General features: G+C 47.8%; 1 protein-coding gene across 1 annotated transcript in view; it reads left to right on the top strand.

Moving 5' to 3' along the window:
- Window positions 1-485: 485 nt before the first annotated feature.
- HUNK (hormonally up-regulated Neu-associated kinase) overlaps window positions 486-16,190 on the top strand; it is a 124,044-nt gene continuing 108,339 nt past the window's right edge. The window contains exon 1 of the mRNA XM_050786060.1: window positions 486-746. Coding sequence (XP_050642017.1) covers window positions 486-746 — 261 coding nt within the window. The remainder of the gene's footprint in view (window positions 747-16,190) is intronic.

Genomic DNA, 16,190 nt, shown 5'->3' with positions numbered 1-16,190 from the left:
CTAGGAGCGATCGCGGGAGCCGGACCCGAGCCCGTGCGGGCCAGACGGCGGCGGCGAGGCGGAGGCGCTCGGGCTCCGGGACCCAGGCACCCAGGCACCCGGACCCCGGGACCCAGGCGCCGCCGGACCGCGCCCCACCCTGCGCGCCCGAGCAGGACGACTGTCATTAGCCTCCTGGACGGGACCCGAGGCGGAATCCTGGTGTCCTGAAAGGGGCCCGGGCGACCCTCCGAGGAAGAACTTTTGGGGGCGGGGTCCCCGCTCCCGCGTCCCCTGGGCGGCCGCTATTGTCTGCGCGCCACGCTTGGCGGCGCGGGGGGCGTGATCGCGGCGGCCCCGGGCGCGGGGTGCGGAGACCCGGGCGGGGCTGGGCCCAGGGCGGCGGCGGGAGAAGCCGAAGGAGCCGGGGGAGCCGAGGAGCCTGAGGAGGAGGAGCTGCGAGCGCGGGAGCCCAGCCTGAGCCGCGCGGGCCGCGGGCGAGCGCGATGCCGGCGGCGGCAGGGGACGGGCTCCTGGGGGAGCCGGCGGCGCCTGGGGGCGGCGGCGGCGCGGAGGACGCGGCCAGGCCGGCGGCGGCCTGCGAGGGAAGTTTCCTGCCGGCCTGGGTGAGCGGCGTGCCCCGCGAGCGGCTCCGCGACTTCCAGCACCACAAGCGCGTGGGCAACTACCTCATCGGCAGCAGGAAGCTGGGCGAGGGCTCCTTCGCCAAGGTGCGCGAGGGGCTGCACGTGCTGACCGGGGAGAAGGTGAGTCGCCCGGGCGCCGTGGGGCTGGGGGACAGGGCGGGAGTCGGCGGCCAGGACCCCGCCGGGAGCACTGCACTGGGAGTCCCATTGCACAGTCCCGGGCCGAGCGCCTTCCCCTTCTGCCCGGCTTTCCTGTTGGGTTAAAAGAGGGGTCGAGCCAAACGCGCACTCAGCCCCTCTCAGCCTTTCCCGAAGGGCGGCCTGGGGTCAGCTGCCCGGGGGCTGGGGAGGGGACGGCAGTGCCGGGGGAAGCGTCCCGCGCGGCAGTTCTGCAAGTGGAAGGGCGCCGCCTGGCGGACACCAGCGCCGGGGGCGGGATGGGGCCTCTCTGCCCTCCGGGCCGGCAGGGGCTGCGGATCCGTGGCGAGGCGGGAACCAAGGCTAGAGGAGTTGGGCTCTTATGTCGGGGGCGGGGGAGCCGTAAAGCTAACAGCCATCCTCTGGGGGAGCTTAGAGTCTGATTCCCGTCCTGGGCTCTGGGAGGAGGTGAGGGAAGGCTGAGATCCTGCATTCCTCCCCACCTGTGGACTCCAGCAGCTAGGGAATTTTTCGTGCTCAGGCTAGCGTTTGTGCTTCCGCCCTCCACCTGTCCATCCCTCAACCTGTGCTCCTCTCCATCCACTCAGCCTTCCCACCCCTGCCGCCCATACCACCCACCATTCTCATCCCCGCCGTTCTCAGCCGCTTCTCTCCGTCTCATCCCATTCTCTCGGTTCCCCCAGCTCCTCTGTGCCCTCCAGCCTCAGGGTGGGAGCTGCAGTGAAGACCCTGCTACTGGCAGGAGCAGAACTACAGACACCTCCCCAGAGATTGGGAGATGCCTTCTTATCTTTCTAGAAGAGGGGAAGGGAAAGGGGACCTCCCCGAGACCGAAAGGGGCGCCTCTCCAGCCTTGCTGGAAGTTAGATGATTGTGAACCCTTGCCCGGCGAGGGGCAGGTAGATGGAAGGTGTCATTTAGAGCTGTGAGAAGAAACCCAAAAGCTGGTGGCTTGCTTTTGAGGCCGGGTCACCCCAGGCTGGAGCTGCCAGAGCTCAGAGCCAATCCAGGCTGGAGCTGCCCCAAGCTCCTGTCATCTCGGGCTCAAGGCTGCCCCCAGGCTGGGGGTGGCTCAGCCCTGGAGGGGGACCCGCTCCTTTGTGTGGTCCGTGGGTCAGGGAGGCGTCAGCCGCAAGGAGGGAAGGCGGAGTTCACTTCCCAACCGAGCCGGTGGCCTGGGAGCCAAGCCCTCTGCCTTCCTCCTGGGGACCTCTGCCCAGCCTAGGGCTGCCCTGTGAAACCCCTGGTCCCAGGGCCAACCTGCCCTTTTTGCCTGTCACCAGCCTCACCCCACCTTTAGTTCCCTCCCCCCATTTCCCCACTTTGTCTTGGAGCCTCTTGCCTGTGAGTGCAGGTCTCTGTCACCCTTGTCATTTTCCCTGTATTCCCTACAGCCGTTCTGAGTGAGCACCCCTTTATTATGGGTACGTGGGGTTAGAGTGAGTAGTTTTTAAAAGTGCCTGAATTCCCATGCAAAAAGGGAGTGTTCAGTATGAACTTGAGTAACTCTTCAAAAAAAAAAAAAAAGAAAGAAAAACCTCCAAACCTTATTCTAGTCCGCAGGGAGCGAGGCACACTTTTACTCCTCTATTGGATTCGATTCGATTCGTTTCGTAGTGAGCTGTCTGACTTCCACACTGCGAGTCCGTTCAGGGCGCAAGGATGCTGTGAGGCCACACAGTCGGTTAATTAGAGTGAGCTCACTTCTCCTGGCCCTGTGTAAATTCCTGTTGGCACTGGCGATGGAAGTTTATTTTCATTGGAAACATATAGGATTCAGTCTGGTCGTGCATATTTCCTCTCTAAACATAACAGAAAGAGACGAGTCTTTATGCTGACAACGTAATGGCAAACACTGCAAGTACATTCTTCTCGCCTGCCCTGCTGCAGACTTCTGGCTTCTCTCCACTTTGCTGTGTTGTGCTGTGCCTCTGGCTCTGTAGCAGCGCATTTTTGCACCATAAAACTCTTGGCTTGGGCTGAACTGCCTGGGGGTGGATTCAGAGCTCTGCCAGCGCTGAGGTTCTGGAGCCCTGTGTCGGGCCCATTGGGAAGCCCCACATGCAGGGCATTTCTGCCCAAATAGGATTCACATGAAGAGACTCGCTGCTCCTCCAGGTGCCCACTCCCCTTTCCCTCCCGTTTTATCTTTCTTAAATGATGAATCTCACTTGATTGTTGCAATGACAGGAGATGTTAATTGGATGTGAAATTGTTCCCCTGGGCCCATTGATGGACTGCGGTTAAGGATGGTGGTTCTTCGGTGGAGAAGGAGGCAGGGGAGAGATGTCTGTGTTGGAAAAACTTGGTTTCCTGGGATGCTTCTTCCCCGCGGGGAGAATCAGTGCGTCAGGGATTGCAGGCATTGGGAGAAATCTGGATTTTAGTTCACTCAGTCGCTGGCTTTAAAGAAACAATGGTGTCATTAATAGCATTTATCTCCCAAAATCCAGCACAGTTAATGCTTAACTAATAGATTTGGGTTTTAGCAGATTGTAGGGATTAAAATGGTTGTGTGTGTGTCTGCTTGACTCTGAGAAGGATTGCTAAATTAAAATGAGTCCCCATCCCCACTCTAGTTTTGGGTATTACCTAACTAAGGCCAATCCTAACACTTTGGGAGGCCAAGGTGGGTGGATCACTTGAGGTCAGGAGTTCTAGATCAGCCTGGCCAACATGGTGAAACCCTGTCTCTACTAAAAATACAAAAAATAGCCAGGTGTGGTGGTGCACACCTGTAATCCCAGCTGCTTGGGAGGCTGCGGCAGGAGAATTGCTTGAATTTGGGAGGTGGAGGTTGCAGTGAGCCTAGATTGTGCCACTGCACTCCAGCGTGGGTGATAGAATGAGACTCCATCTCAAAAAAAAAAAAAAAAAAAGAGTTTAAGATTTTAAATTTCTATAAACATTAAACTTAAAATAGAAGCAACTTAGAAACCACGTATAATGTTTCTAATACAGACATTATAAATAATGTTTGTAAGGAATCAGTAAAACAATGGTCCTTTGTCATCACCAATATATTTAGATAATTCCTTAGAAATTTGATTTAGTGGCCGGATGTGGTGGCTCATGCCTGTTATCCCAGCACTTTGGGAGGCTGAGGCCAGTGGATCACTTGAGGTCAGGAGTTTGAGACCAGCCTGGCCAACATAGAGAAACCCCATCTCTACTAAAAATACAAAAATTAGCAGGGTGTGGTGACACACACCTGTAGTCCCAGCTGCTTGGATGGCTGACACACGAGAATTGCTGGAACCCTGGTGTTGGTTCATGATCCTATGAACCAGGATAGGCATGGTCTCTGGCACATTACAGGTTATTACGTTTTGTAAAAAATTGATAAAAGTTGAAAAAATATAGTTGGAAAAACTGAATCGAGAAAAGAGTAGGCGTATATCAGATACTGTAGGCAGGCAAACTACAAAACAAGAACAGACAGTCCGTGCCACTGTTACCTTCTTTTGTGATTGAGTCTCACTGAGATACAAAGTTGAGTATATAAAATGATTGGTTAGGATGTTGAAGTATCTTGTTCTAACCTTTGGTTAAAAAATAATAAGCCTGCCTGTCACTTCCATCAGAACTATTTTTAGGCTAAGAATAAGGGTTGCCTGCTTACTAACTTGCCAATGATCGTGCTTAGAGCACGACGGTGCCAGATACCTGGAGTGAAGGAGTTACTAAAAATACGATTTACTATGTTTTGCAGAGCAGGAAATATGACTAATTTTAGAGGTGGCCTTTTGGCAGATCTGTTTTTAGCAAGTATTTCTGAAACAAACAGGTGCTAAATCCTGTATTTTTGAAGTGCTAGAAATTTAGGGGTAATCGCTCTGAGGAACAAGAAATGCTTAGAGAACTGGAAATTCCTATTAATCCTTGGCAGGGACTTCTTGGCAAGAAGGAGGCATTTGCAAAGCACCTGCTTGGTGTGCCCTGTGTGACAAGGCACTGCCTGTAATTTCGGAGATTGCATTCTGCAGTTGCGGGCGGATTCTTTTGAACTTCCTGCTCTGTCTCATCTTTTTGAAGTACTTGTGAATGATGGAAATTGGCACGTAGGGCCTGGTTCCTAGTGTTCATTGATACAGGTCCTATGGACTTCAAAGGGTGCTTTGAGTCAGCGCAACAGTGCAGAAACGGTGCCCGCGGAGAGGAGTACAACCCTACATTTTCTCTGCAGGTGTTGAGTCACGGCTATAGCTACCCGTGCATACCAATCCGACTCAAGTCTGTGAGACTATAGAATTCTGCATGCTGCCAGCTATTGGAGGTCAGCGCGGCCATCATCGGTCCCAGGGTTTATCTGCCCAGAAGGGGTGGGGAGTGGCAGCCACGTGCCCCCGAAGAGAGGGACAGGTTGTGGTGTTCTCTGTGGGAAGGTGGCTCGGGCACAGGGTATCATTTGCCTTGGAACATAGATTCCCTCTGTCGATTATTTATGGTAATGGAGAGACCTGTTCTCTTGGCTAGTTGAGACCCATAGATAATCCCCAGGCCTTATTTTAGCTGATGGGTGAAACTTCTTTCTCTACTCAGCCCCGGTCGAAGTGCTGACCTGAACTGAATTTCATGCTTTCTGATAGGAGGTGCCGCCCGCCGGGTGGTAAGATGACCAGCAGGAAAGAGCTAGAAACACAAGGCCTGAATAGTCCCCGAGCAGAGGGACGCCTCTGTGAATTCGAGAGAGCTGTTCCCTCTCCCCATCATCAGCACCAGCCCAGTGCTACAGTGTTGTATGGTTTTTTTCGGGGTCCCCCTCCCGTGCGCATTCTGGTTAGATGCCTGCAGCAGCCCTGGGGTGGGTAAGCTTGCAGGTGTTCTTCCCTGCATTGATGACGTAGAAGGGTGCCCTGAGTAGATCTTCTCGCTGACGTTCTCTATGAGTTTGCTGGGATGGTTCTAACAAATTACCACACACTGTGTGGCTTCAACAGCAGAAATTTATTCTCTCCCAGTTCTGGAGGCCAGAAATCCAAAACCAAGGTGTCCGCAGGGCCGTGCTCCTTCTGTAGCCACAGGGAGGATCCTTCCTTCCCTCTTTCTAGCTTCTGGTGGTGGCATTTTCTGGCTTATGACTGCAGCACTCGGTCTGTGTCTGTCTTCACCCAGTCTGCCTCCCTCTGACTGTCTCTTCTCTTAATCTCTTCCTGTCTCTTTATAAGGACACCAGTCATGGGATGGAGGTGCACCCTAATCCAGAATTGCCTCATTTTAACTCGATGACATCGACAAAGTCCCTATTTCCAAAGAAGATCATATCCACAGGCACCCAGGGGACTTGAAGCTATCTTTTGGGGGAGCATAGTTCAAGCCCCGGCACCTTTTTAGACTGTCCGTATTGGGTTGTGGCTGATTTCCTGGCAAGCAGATCTTGGGAAGGAGATGAATGTGCTTTTAGGGATTACTCTCAGAACTGACCTCTGCAAGGAAAGGGGCAAAGCAGCACTAGGCAGAGGGAGAAGCTGGGCTCCAATACCACTCTCAGCCAAAGCCCCCGCCCATGCCGTGGTGAGTGCTGGAGCTGAGCTGGCCCTTCAGAGCTGGCCAACTTGGGATGAGAGGACTGGGATTTATATTTCTGCATGGACCAGTCCTTGAGGGGGCTGCCCAGGCAAGGGGCATGGCCTTGGACAAGACAGTTGCTGAGGGTGGTTCCTGGGGAGAGCTCACTCCTGGGGGAGTCAATTCTTCAGCACTGATGGGGAATCTGGGGGTACAGCCCAGCATTTGCTGTTTACTGCAAGAGACAGGGTCAGAGTCCAGGGTTCTTCATCTGAGTCCATACCATATGGACCATAGACAACGTGGGCATCTTTTCCATGCCCACTTGGATATGCGTAGTCATCATTTCCATGTGTTGGTATCAAGTCCTCTCATCTCGTTACCTTGAAATATACAAGGTATGGCCAGGCGTGGTGGCTCACGCGTGTAATCCCAGCACTTCGGGAGGCCGAGGGTGGATCACCTGAGGTCAGGAGTTTGAGACTTGGCCAACATGGTGCAACCCTGTCTCTAGTAAAAATACAAAAAAATTAGCCAGGCATGGTGGTGTGTGCCTGTAATCCAAGCTACTTGGGAGGCTGAGGCAGGAGAATCACTTGAACCAGGGAGGTGGAGGTTGCAGTGAGCCGAGATTGTGCCACTGTGCTCCAGCCTGGGCAACAAGAGCGAAAACTCCATCTCAACAACAACAACAACAACAACAAAGAAATATACAAAGTATTGCTGGTAAGTATAGTCCCCGTAGCAAACTTTAGCATTTAGTCCTTCTATGTATGTATGTTTGTACCCATGAACCAGCTTCTCTTCATCCTGCCCTACCTTGCAGCTCGATTGTGGTCTCTCACCCTGAAATGAGGGAGCGGCCGGCGTGGCATCTTATTAGCAGATTCTATGTGCCACACGCTGGGAAGTTTTCTGGCCTCACATTTCTCTTAGGTTAGACCATCAGGGCTCTGCTGTGTTTCTTGGCACTTACAAGGTTGAAAGCTCCCTTTATATGCTCTATGGGTTTTTTTCCTGAGAACTCTGGGGCAACTGAGAGTTGGGCCAAGTTGTGGCCCAGCATGCCTACTTCAGAGACGGTGGCACTTTCCTGGGAAGAGACGCTCCCTCCCCCATCACTTGTGAGTGGTGGGAAAAGTCGTGGAAGGAGTTGTGGGAATTTGGATTTTTGATGAGTAGAGTAACAGTTTGGGACATTCTCATGCACGAAAATAACTACTCAGGGTAGAGCCACCTGTTAACATCCTCTTAGCACTCTTACGGTGGCCACTCTGCCCTAGCTACGCAACTTCTCATCACTGGGTTCTTTTTGGTTTTTAATGATCTTTGTGTTTGCAAGATGTGTTTGGTTAAGTTTTGGAACTGGTAATACAGACACATGGTCTGAAATTCAAAGGTTCTGAGAGGGTTTGCAGTGAGAAGTAACTGCTTCTTATCTGGGCTCTTCAGTTCCTGGTCTTCTGGTGAGAGGTCACTCCTCCTCCTAGTCCTTGTGTATCACTCCAGAGATACCCTATATGCATAGGAACCCACATACATATTTGTAAATGCATAGGTATGGGCAGATTTTCCTTCTTTTATTGATACAAAAGAATGCATAGAATGTGTAATGATCAAGCCAGAGAATCGACGTGTCCATCACCTGAGTATTCATTTGCATGGGTTGGTATCATTTCAAGTCCTCTATTCTAGTTACCTTGAAATATACAAAGTATTGCTGCTAAGTATAGTCACCCTAACAAACATTAGAATTTAGTTCTTCTATCTATGTATGTTTGTAACCATGAACCAGCTTCTCTTCATCCATCCCTCCCACCCACCAGGGCAGATGTATTTTTAAACTGTACATGCTGTTCATTATCTTGCTTTTTCACTTAGCAATATGTCTTGAGCATCCTTCCCCATGACTACTACAAAATTGCCTCACTCTTTATGTTAATTAATTATTGCATAGTAGTCACTGTGTAGAGGAATCGTGTTGACTTAATCATCCCTTGTTGATGGACATTTAGGTGGTACATAATTTTTTTTTTGTTACAAACCACAGTGCAGTAAATATCAATTTCCATTTGTCACTTTATAAATGTGACCCTTCAGTGTATCTGAGGGGTAAATTCCTAGTCTTAGGCCAAAAGGTATGTCTGTTTTAACTGTTGATAAGTATTGCCAAATTGCCTGCCATAGAGGTTGGCAATTTATAATCACATTTATAATCCTTATAATTTATAAGGGTTCCCAACTTATAATCACACCATCTGGTATGGGAATGTTTGCTTTTCCACGTGTCAGCCAACAGGGTACTCATTTTGATCTTTGCCAATCTACTGTATTAAACAGGGTATCTTGTTTTATTTATTGTTTCTCTTATTTACATGGGAGTTGAGTATATTTTCATACCTTCTCAACTGTTTGTGCTTCATTTCTGTTCATTGTTCATGTCCATTCCCCACTTTTCTTTTGGGTTTTTGGCCTTTTATTGATTTGTAGGAGCTCTTTATCTATTAAGGGAATTAGTCCTCTTTGAGTAACGTATTTTGCAGTGTCTACCATCTTCCCTCGCTCCCCATTATTCTTTCTCTTTTTCTTTGTGGTTCTTGCCATTTGCAGAAGTTATTTCTTGGGAGTTCATGAACTAGAGAAGGATAATTGATAAGTTTTGGAGGTCTACGGAGCCCTATCAATTGTGTGCATGTAAACATATTTCTGAAGAGAGGGTCCATGGGTTTCATCATATTCTAAATGGAGTTATTTACCTCTAAAATATTAAGAGCCACTGCTTTGTTGCCCATCCTTGTTGGCTCTGCTGACTAAATGGAGGTCTGCAGATTACTGGGCTGAGGGTTTGGATCACCTTGGTTTGTTAACAACAGTGCCAATTGGTCTAAAGTTGCAGATTATACACACTCAGGCTAGGCAGGTGGGTTCTGCGACCATGGCCCTGGACTAAGCACCCTTGATTCCACCCCCACCCTTACTATGCCTGGATTGCAAGGGAGAGGCATACCGTGTGGGATGATCTTTGGAAATCTTTGACTCTTGCTGGTTTAAGTAAAACAACTATGAATCCATGCATCATCATCTCTTCGTGGGAAAGGTGGTACCATTTATGGTGGGATGGTTGCTATGATCAGAATGTTTGTGTCCCCCAAAATTCTTTTGTTGAAATTCAAACCTCCAGTGTGATGGTATTTGGAGATGGGGCCTTTGGGAGGTGATGAGATCTACCCTCATGAATGGGATTAGTGCCCTTATAACAGGTGCCTCACTGAGGTTGTAGTGAAAAAAAAAAAAAAAGCCAGGCCTGGTGGCTCATACCTGTAATCCCAGACTTTGGGAGGCCGAGGTGGGTGGATCACTTGAGGTCCAGAGCTTGAGACCAGCCTGACCAACATGGTGAAACCCCATTTCTACTAAAAATACAAAAATTATCCAGGCCTGGTGGTGGGCGCCTGTAATCCCAGCTACTCAGGAGGCTGAGGCAGGAGAATTGCTTGAACCTGGGAGGCAGAGGTTGCAGTGAGCCAAGATCACGACGTTGCACTCTAGCCTGGGTGACAAGAGCAAAACTCTGTCTCAAAAAAAAAAAAATAAAAAAGTAAATAAAGGGTGCCTAAAGGAGCTTGTTTGCCCTTCTACCATATGAGGACTCAGAGAAAAGGTGCCATTTCTATGAGCCAGAAAACAGGCCCTCATCAGACACTGGATCTGCTAGTGTGTTTGGCTTAGACTTCACAGCCTCCAGAATTGTGAGAAATGTATGTCTGCTCTTTTTTTGTTGTTTTTTTTGACGAGTGTCACTCTTTGTTGGCCAGGCTGGAGTACAATGGCACCATCTTGGCTCAGTGCAACCTCCACCTTCTGGGTTCAAGTGATTCTCCTGTCTCAGCCTCCCGAGTAACTGGGACTACAGGTGTGTGCCACCACGCCCCGCTAATTTTTTTATTTTTAGTAGAGATGGGGTTTCATTCGCCACGTTGGTCAGGCTGGTCTCAAACTCCTGACCTGAGGTGATCCACCCGCCTTGGTCTCCAAAGTGCTGGGATTACAGGCACGAGTCACCGTGCCTGGCCAAATTGTCTGTTCTTTATAAGGCATCCAGTCTATGGTATTATGTGACACCAGCCCCAGCTGACTAAGACAGTGATTGAGAAGAAAGAGAAAGGGGGAGTATTGAGGGAAATGAAAACTTTTCAGGGAGCAAGAGCCACTACGTAACTTGGACTTAAAATGTACTAAGCCGAGTATTAATACAGTAATGCATGTGCGTGGCATTAATACAGTAATGCACCTTGGGACTCTTTGAGCGGCTTTGTCTACTTGAGAAGCCCTCTGAGGAGTAGCCCTGGTGGGGCCGACAGGCGGGCCCTGCTGTTGGAATTCCTGTGGCCTCAGCCTGACGACGGTCTCTGAATGCCCTGTCACTCTCTGCCCCTTCCCTCTGCTTTGTCCCTCCTCACCACTTGGACTGGTGTGCTAGGGCTGCCATAAGAGAGCAGCACAGACCTGGGGGCTGGAACAGCAAGGCCTTACTGTTTCTCATTCTGGAGGCTGGAAGTCCAAAATCAAGGTGTTGGCAGGGTGGGTCCTTCTGAGGCTGTGCAGGAAGGATCTGTTCCATGCCCCGCTCCTCGGCTTATCTGTGGCTGTCTTCTTCCTGTGTCTCTTTACATCGTCTGCCCTCCACGTGTGTCTGTCTCTCCCTGTACAAATGTTCCCTTTCGTTTTCTTTTTTTTTTTTTTTTAGATGGAGACTTGCTCTGTTGCCCAGGCTGTTGTTTAGTGGCACAATCTTGGCTCACTGCAACCTCTGCCTCCAGGGTTCAAGCGATTTTCTTGCCTCAGCCTCCTGAGTAGCTGGGATTACAGGTGTGCCCCACCACACCTGGCTAATTTTTGTATTTTTAGTAGAGACCATTTCACCATGTTGGTCAGGCTGGTCTTGAACTCCTGACCTCATGACCCGCCTGCCTCAGCCTCCCAAAATGCTGGGATTACAGATGTGAGCCACCACACCCGGCCTATGTTCCCTTTTGATAAGGACACCAGTTCAAATTGGATCAGGGCCCACCTTAATGACCTCACTTTAACTTGATTACTTCTCTAAAGACCTCATATTCAGGGGTCTGGGCGCAGAGGTTCATCCCTATAATCTTAGCTCTTTGGGAAGCCCAGGAAGGCAGATCACCTGAGGTCAGGAGTTTGAGACCAGTCTGGCCAACAAGGTGAAACCCTGTCTCTATGAAAAATACAAAAGTTATCTGGGTGTGGTGGTGCACACCTGTAAACCCAGCTACTCGGGAAGCTGAGGCATGAGAATCACATGAACCTGGTTGGGAGGCGGAAGTTGCAGTGAGCCGAGATTGTGCCATTGCACTCCAAATTGGGAGACAGAATGAGACTCTCAAAAAAAAAAAAAAAAAAGAAAAAAAAAGACCTTGTATTCAAATAAAGTACTGAGATACTGGAGTTAGGACTGCAACAGATGAATTTTGGGGGGACATAATTAAACCTTTAACATCACCTGATCCCATGGCATATATTTAGAGTTGATGTGTTTATCTCCCTACTAGAGTGTAAGCCCCATGAGGGGAGACCACTGTTCTATCCCCAGTGCCAAGAATAGTTTCTGGTACAGAGAATATGCTCAGAAAATCCTTTTTTTTTTTTTTTTTTTTTTTTTTTTTTTTTTGAGACAGTTCCGCTCTTGTTGCCCAGGCTGGATCTTGGCTCACTGCAACCTCTGCCTCCCAGGTTCAAGCTATTCTCCTGTTTCAGCCTCTCAAGTAGCTGAGATCACAGGTGCACACCACCACGCTTAGCTGATTTTTGTATTTTTAGTAGAGATGGAGTCAGGCTGGTCTCGAACTCCTGACCTCAGGTGATCCACCTGCCTCGGCCTCCCAAAGTGCTGGGATTACAGGCATGAACCACTGCGCCTGGCCAGAAAATGTTTTATGAATGGATCTAAGCATGGTTTAATCTTCCTAAGGCATGTGACAGCCTTCTAGGGGGTAATGTCCAAGCTGGTAGGCTCTGGTTCTGCAAGCGCTGTACGTTTCTCTCATTCCTTGCTGCTGTGGGTATGCCTGTCTGGGTGATGACTATGTTGAACGGGTTGTCTGGCTGGTGCTCTGTAGAAAACTCCTGGTCCCTGAACAGCTGTGTTTTCTGCAGGAATTTAGGTAGGCACCTAGGTATCTGAGTGACAGGTAACCAACCAGAACCAGACAATATTTTGCAGTGTCAGGGGACTGTTAACGGACCTCGCTCTTTCCTGAGAAAATGTAGCAACACTGCAACAGATGGGAGAAGTTGCTATTTGCAAACATACATTTTATTTTGGATGTTTCCCATGGAGATATATGTAGTTTTGGAGTCTGTCTCTTTGACTGTAATTTTTTTTTTATAAGTTTATTAGTCTCCTAAGCCACATTCCTGCCAAAACATTTTGCAATCCTGCTTGCTTCTCTTGCGCATTTTCTGAGCCATTTGATTTCATTCTGGGCTCCCTCCCTGCATCACCAATGCCATTTTAATCGTCTATTTGAGTTCTTGTTGTCTTACGTTCGACCCCAAGGCTTTTGGTAAGTTGTCAGGCCGTCTTTCTGCCTTTCTTCAGACGCTTTTGTACGTGAAGCTCCTCTCTTTGTCACCATCGGCTCTTTGCCGGAGCTCTGTGTGTGGCAGCTTGAAAGTACGCAGCAGTAGTGGGTGCCCCGTGAGCACAGAGTGTGGTGCTAAGAGACAAAGGAACAGTGGATGTTGCAACCACCTTCAGGGAGCCTTGCCAGCTCGGTTAAGGGATGATAGAATAAAGTTTGGATTCTTAGTGATTCCCTTGTCTATCTGGAGCAGAACACGGATTGCATAACCTTCCAAATCAACAAAAACCTGCAGGAAAGAAATGGGTACGTGGTTTTTGCTTTGACACTGAGGAGGTCATACTGATCACGAAAATAATGAACATTTGTGGATCTCGTACCATCTGCTGGGCCATGTCTTGGATGCTTTGTTGCATAAGACAACTTACTCTTCATAGCAGCCTTTTGTGGTAGGTACTGTTGTCCTGATTTTGCAGAGATGACCAGGATCTTGGTTTGCCTAGGACTCTCTCAAGTTTAATGTAGGAAGTCTTGGATTTGAGGAAGCCCCTCAGATAATGCCAAAAGCACATTCACCCAGGAAAACATTTCATCAGAGTGTTTGGAGTCCAAACTGCAGGTTTCCAAATAAAAGTATTAATAAGTAGCCAATCAGGTCATGAATCAGTGAAGTAAAGCGCAAAGCCCTGGGCATTACTGGGATGCTTTTGTGAGTAATAATAACATCCATGTGTGCTCACAAGGAGTGAGGGGTGCTTTTCTCACATATGTAGTACTGGTCTACCATCTTTATGCATTCACTGTGAGATGAGGAGCTTGAGCTATTAATAATATGTGTGTTAGGCCAGATGCAGTATTAAAATCCCATTTTAATACTGGGATTAAAATGCCTGTAATCCCAGCACTTTGGGAGGCCGAGGCAGGTGGATCACTTGAGATCGGGAGTTTGAGACCAGCCTGTCCAACATGGTAAAACCCTGTCTCTACTAAAAATACAAAATTAGCTGGATGTGGTGGCGCATGCCTGTAATCCCAGCCACTTGGGAGGCTGAGGCAGGAGAATCCCTTGAACCCAGGAGGCGGAGGTTATGGTGAGCCGAGATTGCAGGCTATTGCACTCCAGCCTGGGCAACAAGAGTGAAACTCACCTCAAAAAACAAACAGACAAACAAACACACAAAAAATGGGTGTTGTATGTGCACACACAAATGTATGTGTGTATATATATATATAAATACATGCATATACACAGATGTATTTGTGTATTATATACAACATTAAATATAAATTATATAATACTATGCTAAATATAAACACACACATATGCCTTTTTGTTAGACTTCCTCAATGAAGGAAGCAGTGGGGACTAGTAGCTCTCTGGGTAGCTCTGGTTAGCATCCGTCTATCTCTAGTACTTCTCTTTTGCGCTGAGGGTTGAAAAATCTACCAGAGGGGCGAGAGGTTTTGAATCACATCGTGAAGCTGGAAGTTCATTCCTATGTCGCACAGTGAACAGTCCCTTCCAATCTCCTCATTAAACCATCCTCCTATGAGAATGAACACAGATTACCTATTAAAAACAAAACAAAATACCCAGTGCTTTTGCCTTATTATGCCGACGATTTGGAGCCAGACCAGCTTTCCCAAGCCATTGCTAAGTCCTCACTTGGGCTGAGAAAGGACATCAGAGGCAAATGGAATGAGGAAGTGCCCCAGGTGAAAAGCAAGCTTAGGGGAAGTTAGCTGTGGAGTCTGAGATCAGAATATTTTAACATTTTATCTGAGCCCTACGGTAGTGAAACCAAATGGATAAAGATAAGTGTTATCACTTATATAATCTGGTTTTTAGTTGGAATTACTGCTGCTCTGATGTAGCTTTCTCAGTGCATTCTTGATTCCAGGTTAAAAATTTAATTAGAGAAACTAGTCGATGACTCAGTTCTCAGTTGAACATTTACATTTAATAATACTAATAACGAAAACTTGTTTTGAAAACACGTCTCCAGGTTTGTATAGTGTCATTCCCATAGGGTGACATTTTATTCTATTAAAAGCTAACATTTGTGAGAAGTAGTTGCAATTTCAAGGCCAATTTGACATAATAAAACTTGAATTTCTCTCTGGAGGGAAGGTGCTGGATGGCTATTGTACTCCCACCTAATTTATTACTCTGAGATGCTTTTTCCAAGATCAAGAGTGAGCTTTTTATCATAAAGGCCATTAAAGCAGCTGAGAAAGTACCTGAGAATGTGTGGGGTAACAGATAGTTTCTTTCCAGTGTTCAGACTTAGAATTGTGTCCTCCAGATTTCAGAGGAACATATTACTCAACAGCGCATTTATTTTTAAAAAGTCTAATATAAATCAGTGTTTTTTCTATGATCGACTATAAATATTTTTTAAATAATATATTTTTAAGTATTTTTGACCAAGCATTAAGAATTTTAAAATTCTTTAAATCTTAACTGTTTTATTATACTGTGACTTAACTGGCACAGGTATATTCCAGAATATTTGAGATTTTTAACAGATCAAAAGAAATCTTGAGCTCATATTTGATAGTTGCCATCTAAATCATGGCCACTTATACATACTTTTTTATTGTCAGTTTTGCCACTTGTTACTATACTGATCACATTGCATTATCCACTCTTTCTGTTTTAGATAACCTTTTTTTTTGAGACAGAGTCTTGCTCTATTGCTCAGGCTGATGTGCAATGGCGCAGTCTCAGCTCACTGCAACCTCCGTCTCCTGGGTTCAAGTGATTTTCCTGCGTCAGCCTTTCAAGTGGCTGGTATTACAGGCACTCGCCACCATGACCAGCTAATTTTTGTGTTTTTAGTAGAGACAAGATTTCACCTTGTTGGTTCGGCTGGTCTTGAACTCCTGACCTCAAGTGATCCATCTGCCTCGACCTCCCAAAGTGCTGGGATTGCAGGTGTGAGCCACCACACCCAGCCGATAAATATTCTCTTAAACTTTGATTTCTGGGGATGCATAGCATTCCATTATTTGGAGCTGCTGTGATTTTTAAATCCAGTTCCCAATTGTTGGACATCGAGGTTGTTTCAAAATTTTCCCTGGATACGTGATACTGCTGTTACTATCCTTGTATGTTCATCTCTGAGTCATTCCTTAAGATAAATAGTTGGAAGGCTTTTGACACATTGCCACATTGAGCTTCAGAAAGGTTATACCAAGTGACAAAACAGATACGAAAGTGACTTTTCAACTGAGCGTTTTGATAATTAGTAAGGCTAATCATAATTTGTGTACTTGATTGAAAATGTGT

This window comes from Macaca thibetana, chromosome 3, assembly GCF_024542745.1.
Source record: "Macaca thibetana thibetana isolate TM-01 chromosome 3, ASM2454274v1, whole genome shotgun sequence".
In the NCBI taxonomy this organism is placed as follows: domain Eukaryota; kingdom Metazoa; phylum Chordata; class Mammalia; order Primates; family Cercopithecidae; genus Macaca; species Macaca thibetana.
This window is presented reverse-complemented; position numbering and strand designations above follow the sequence as displayed.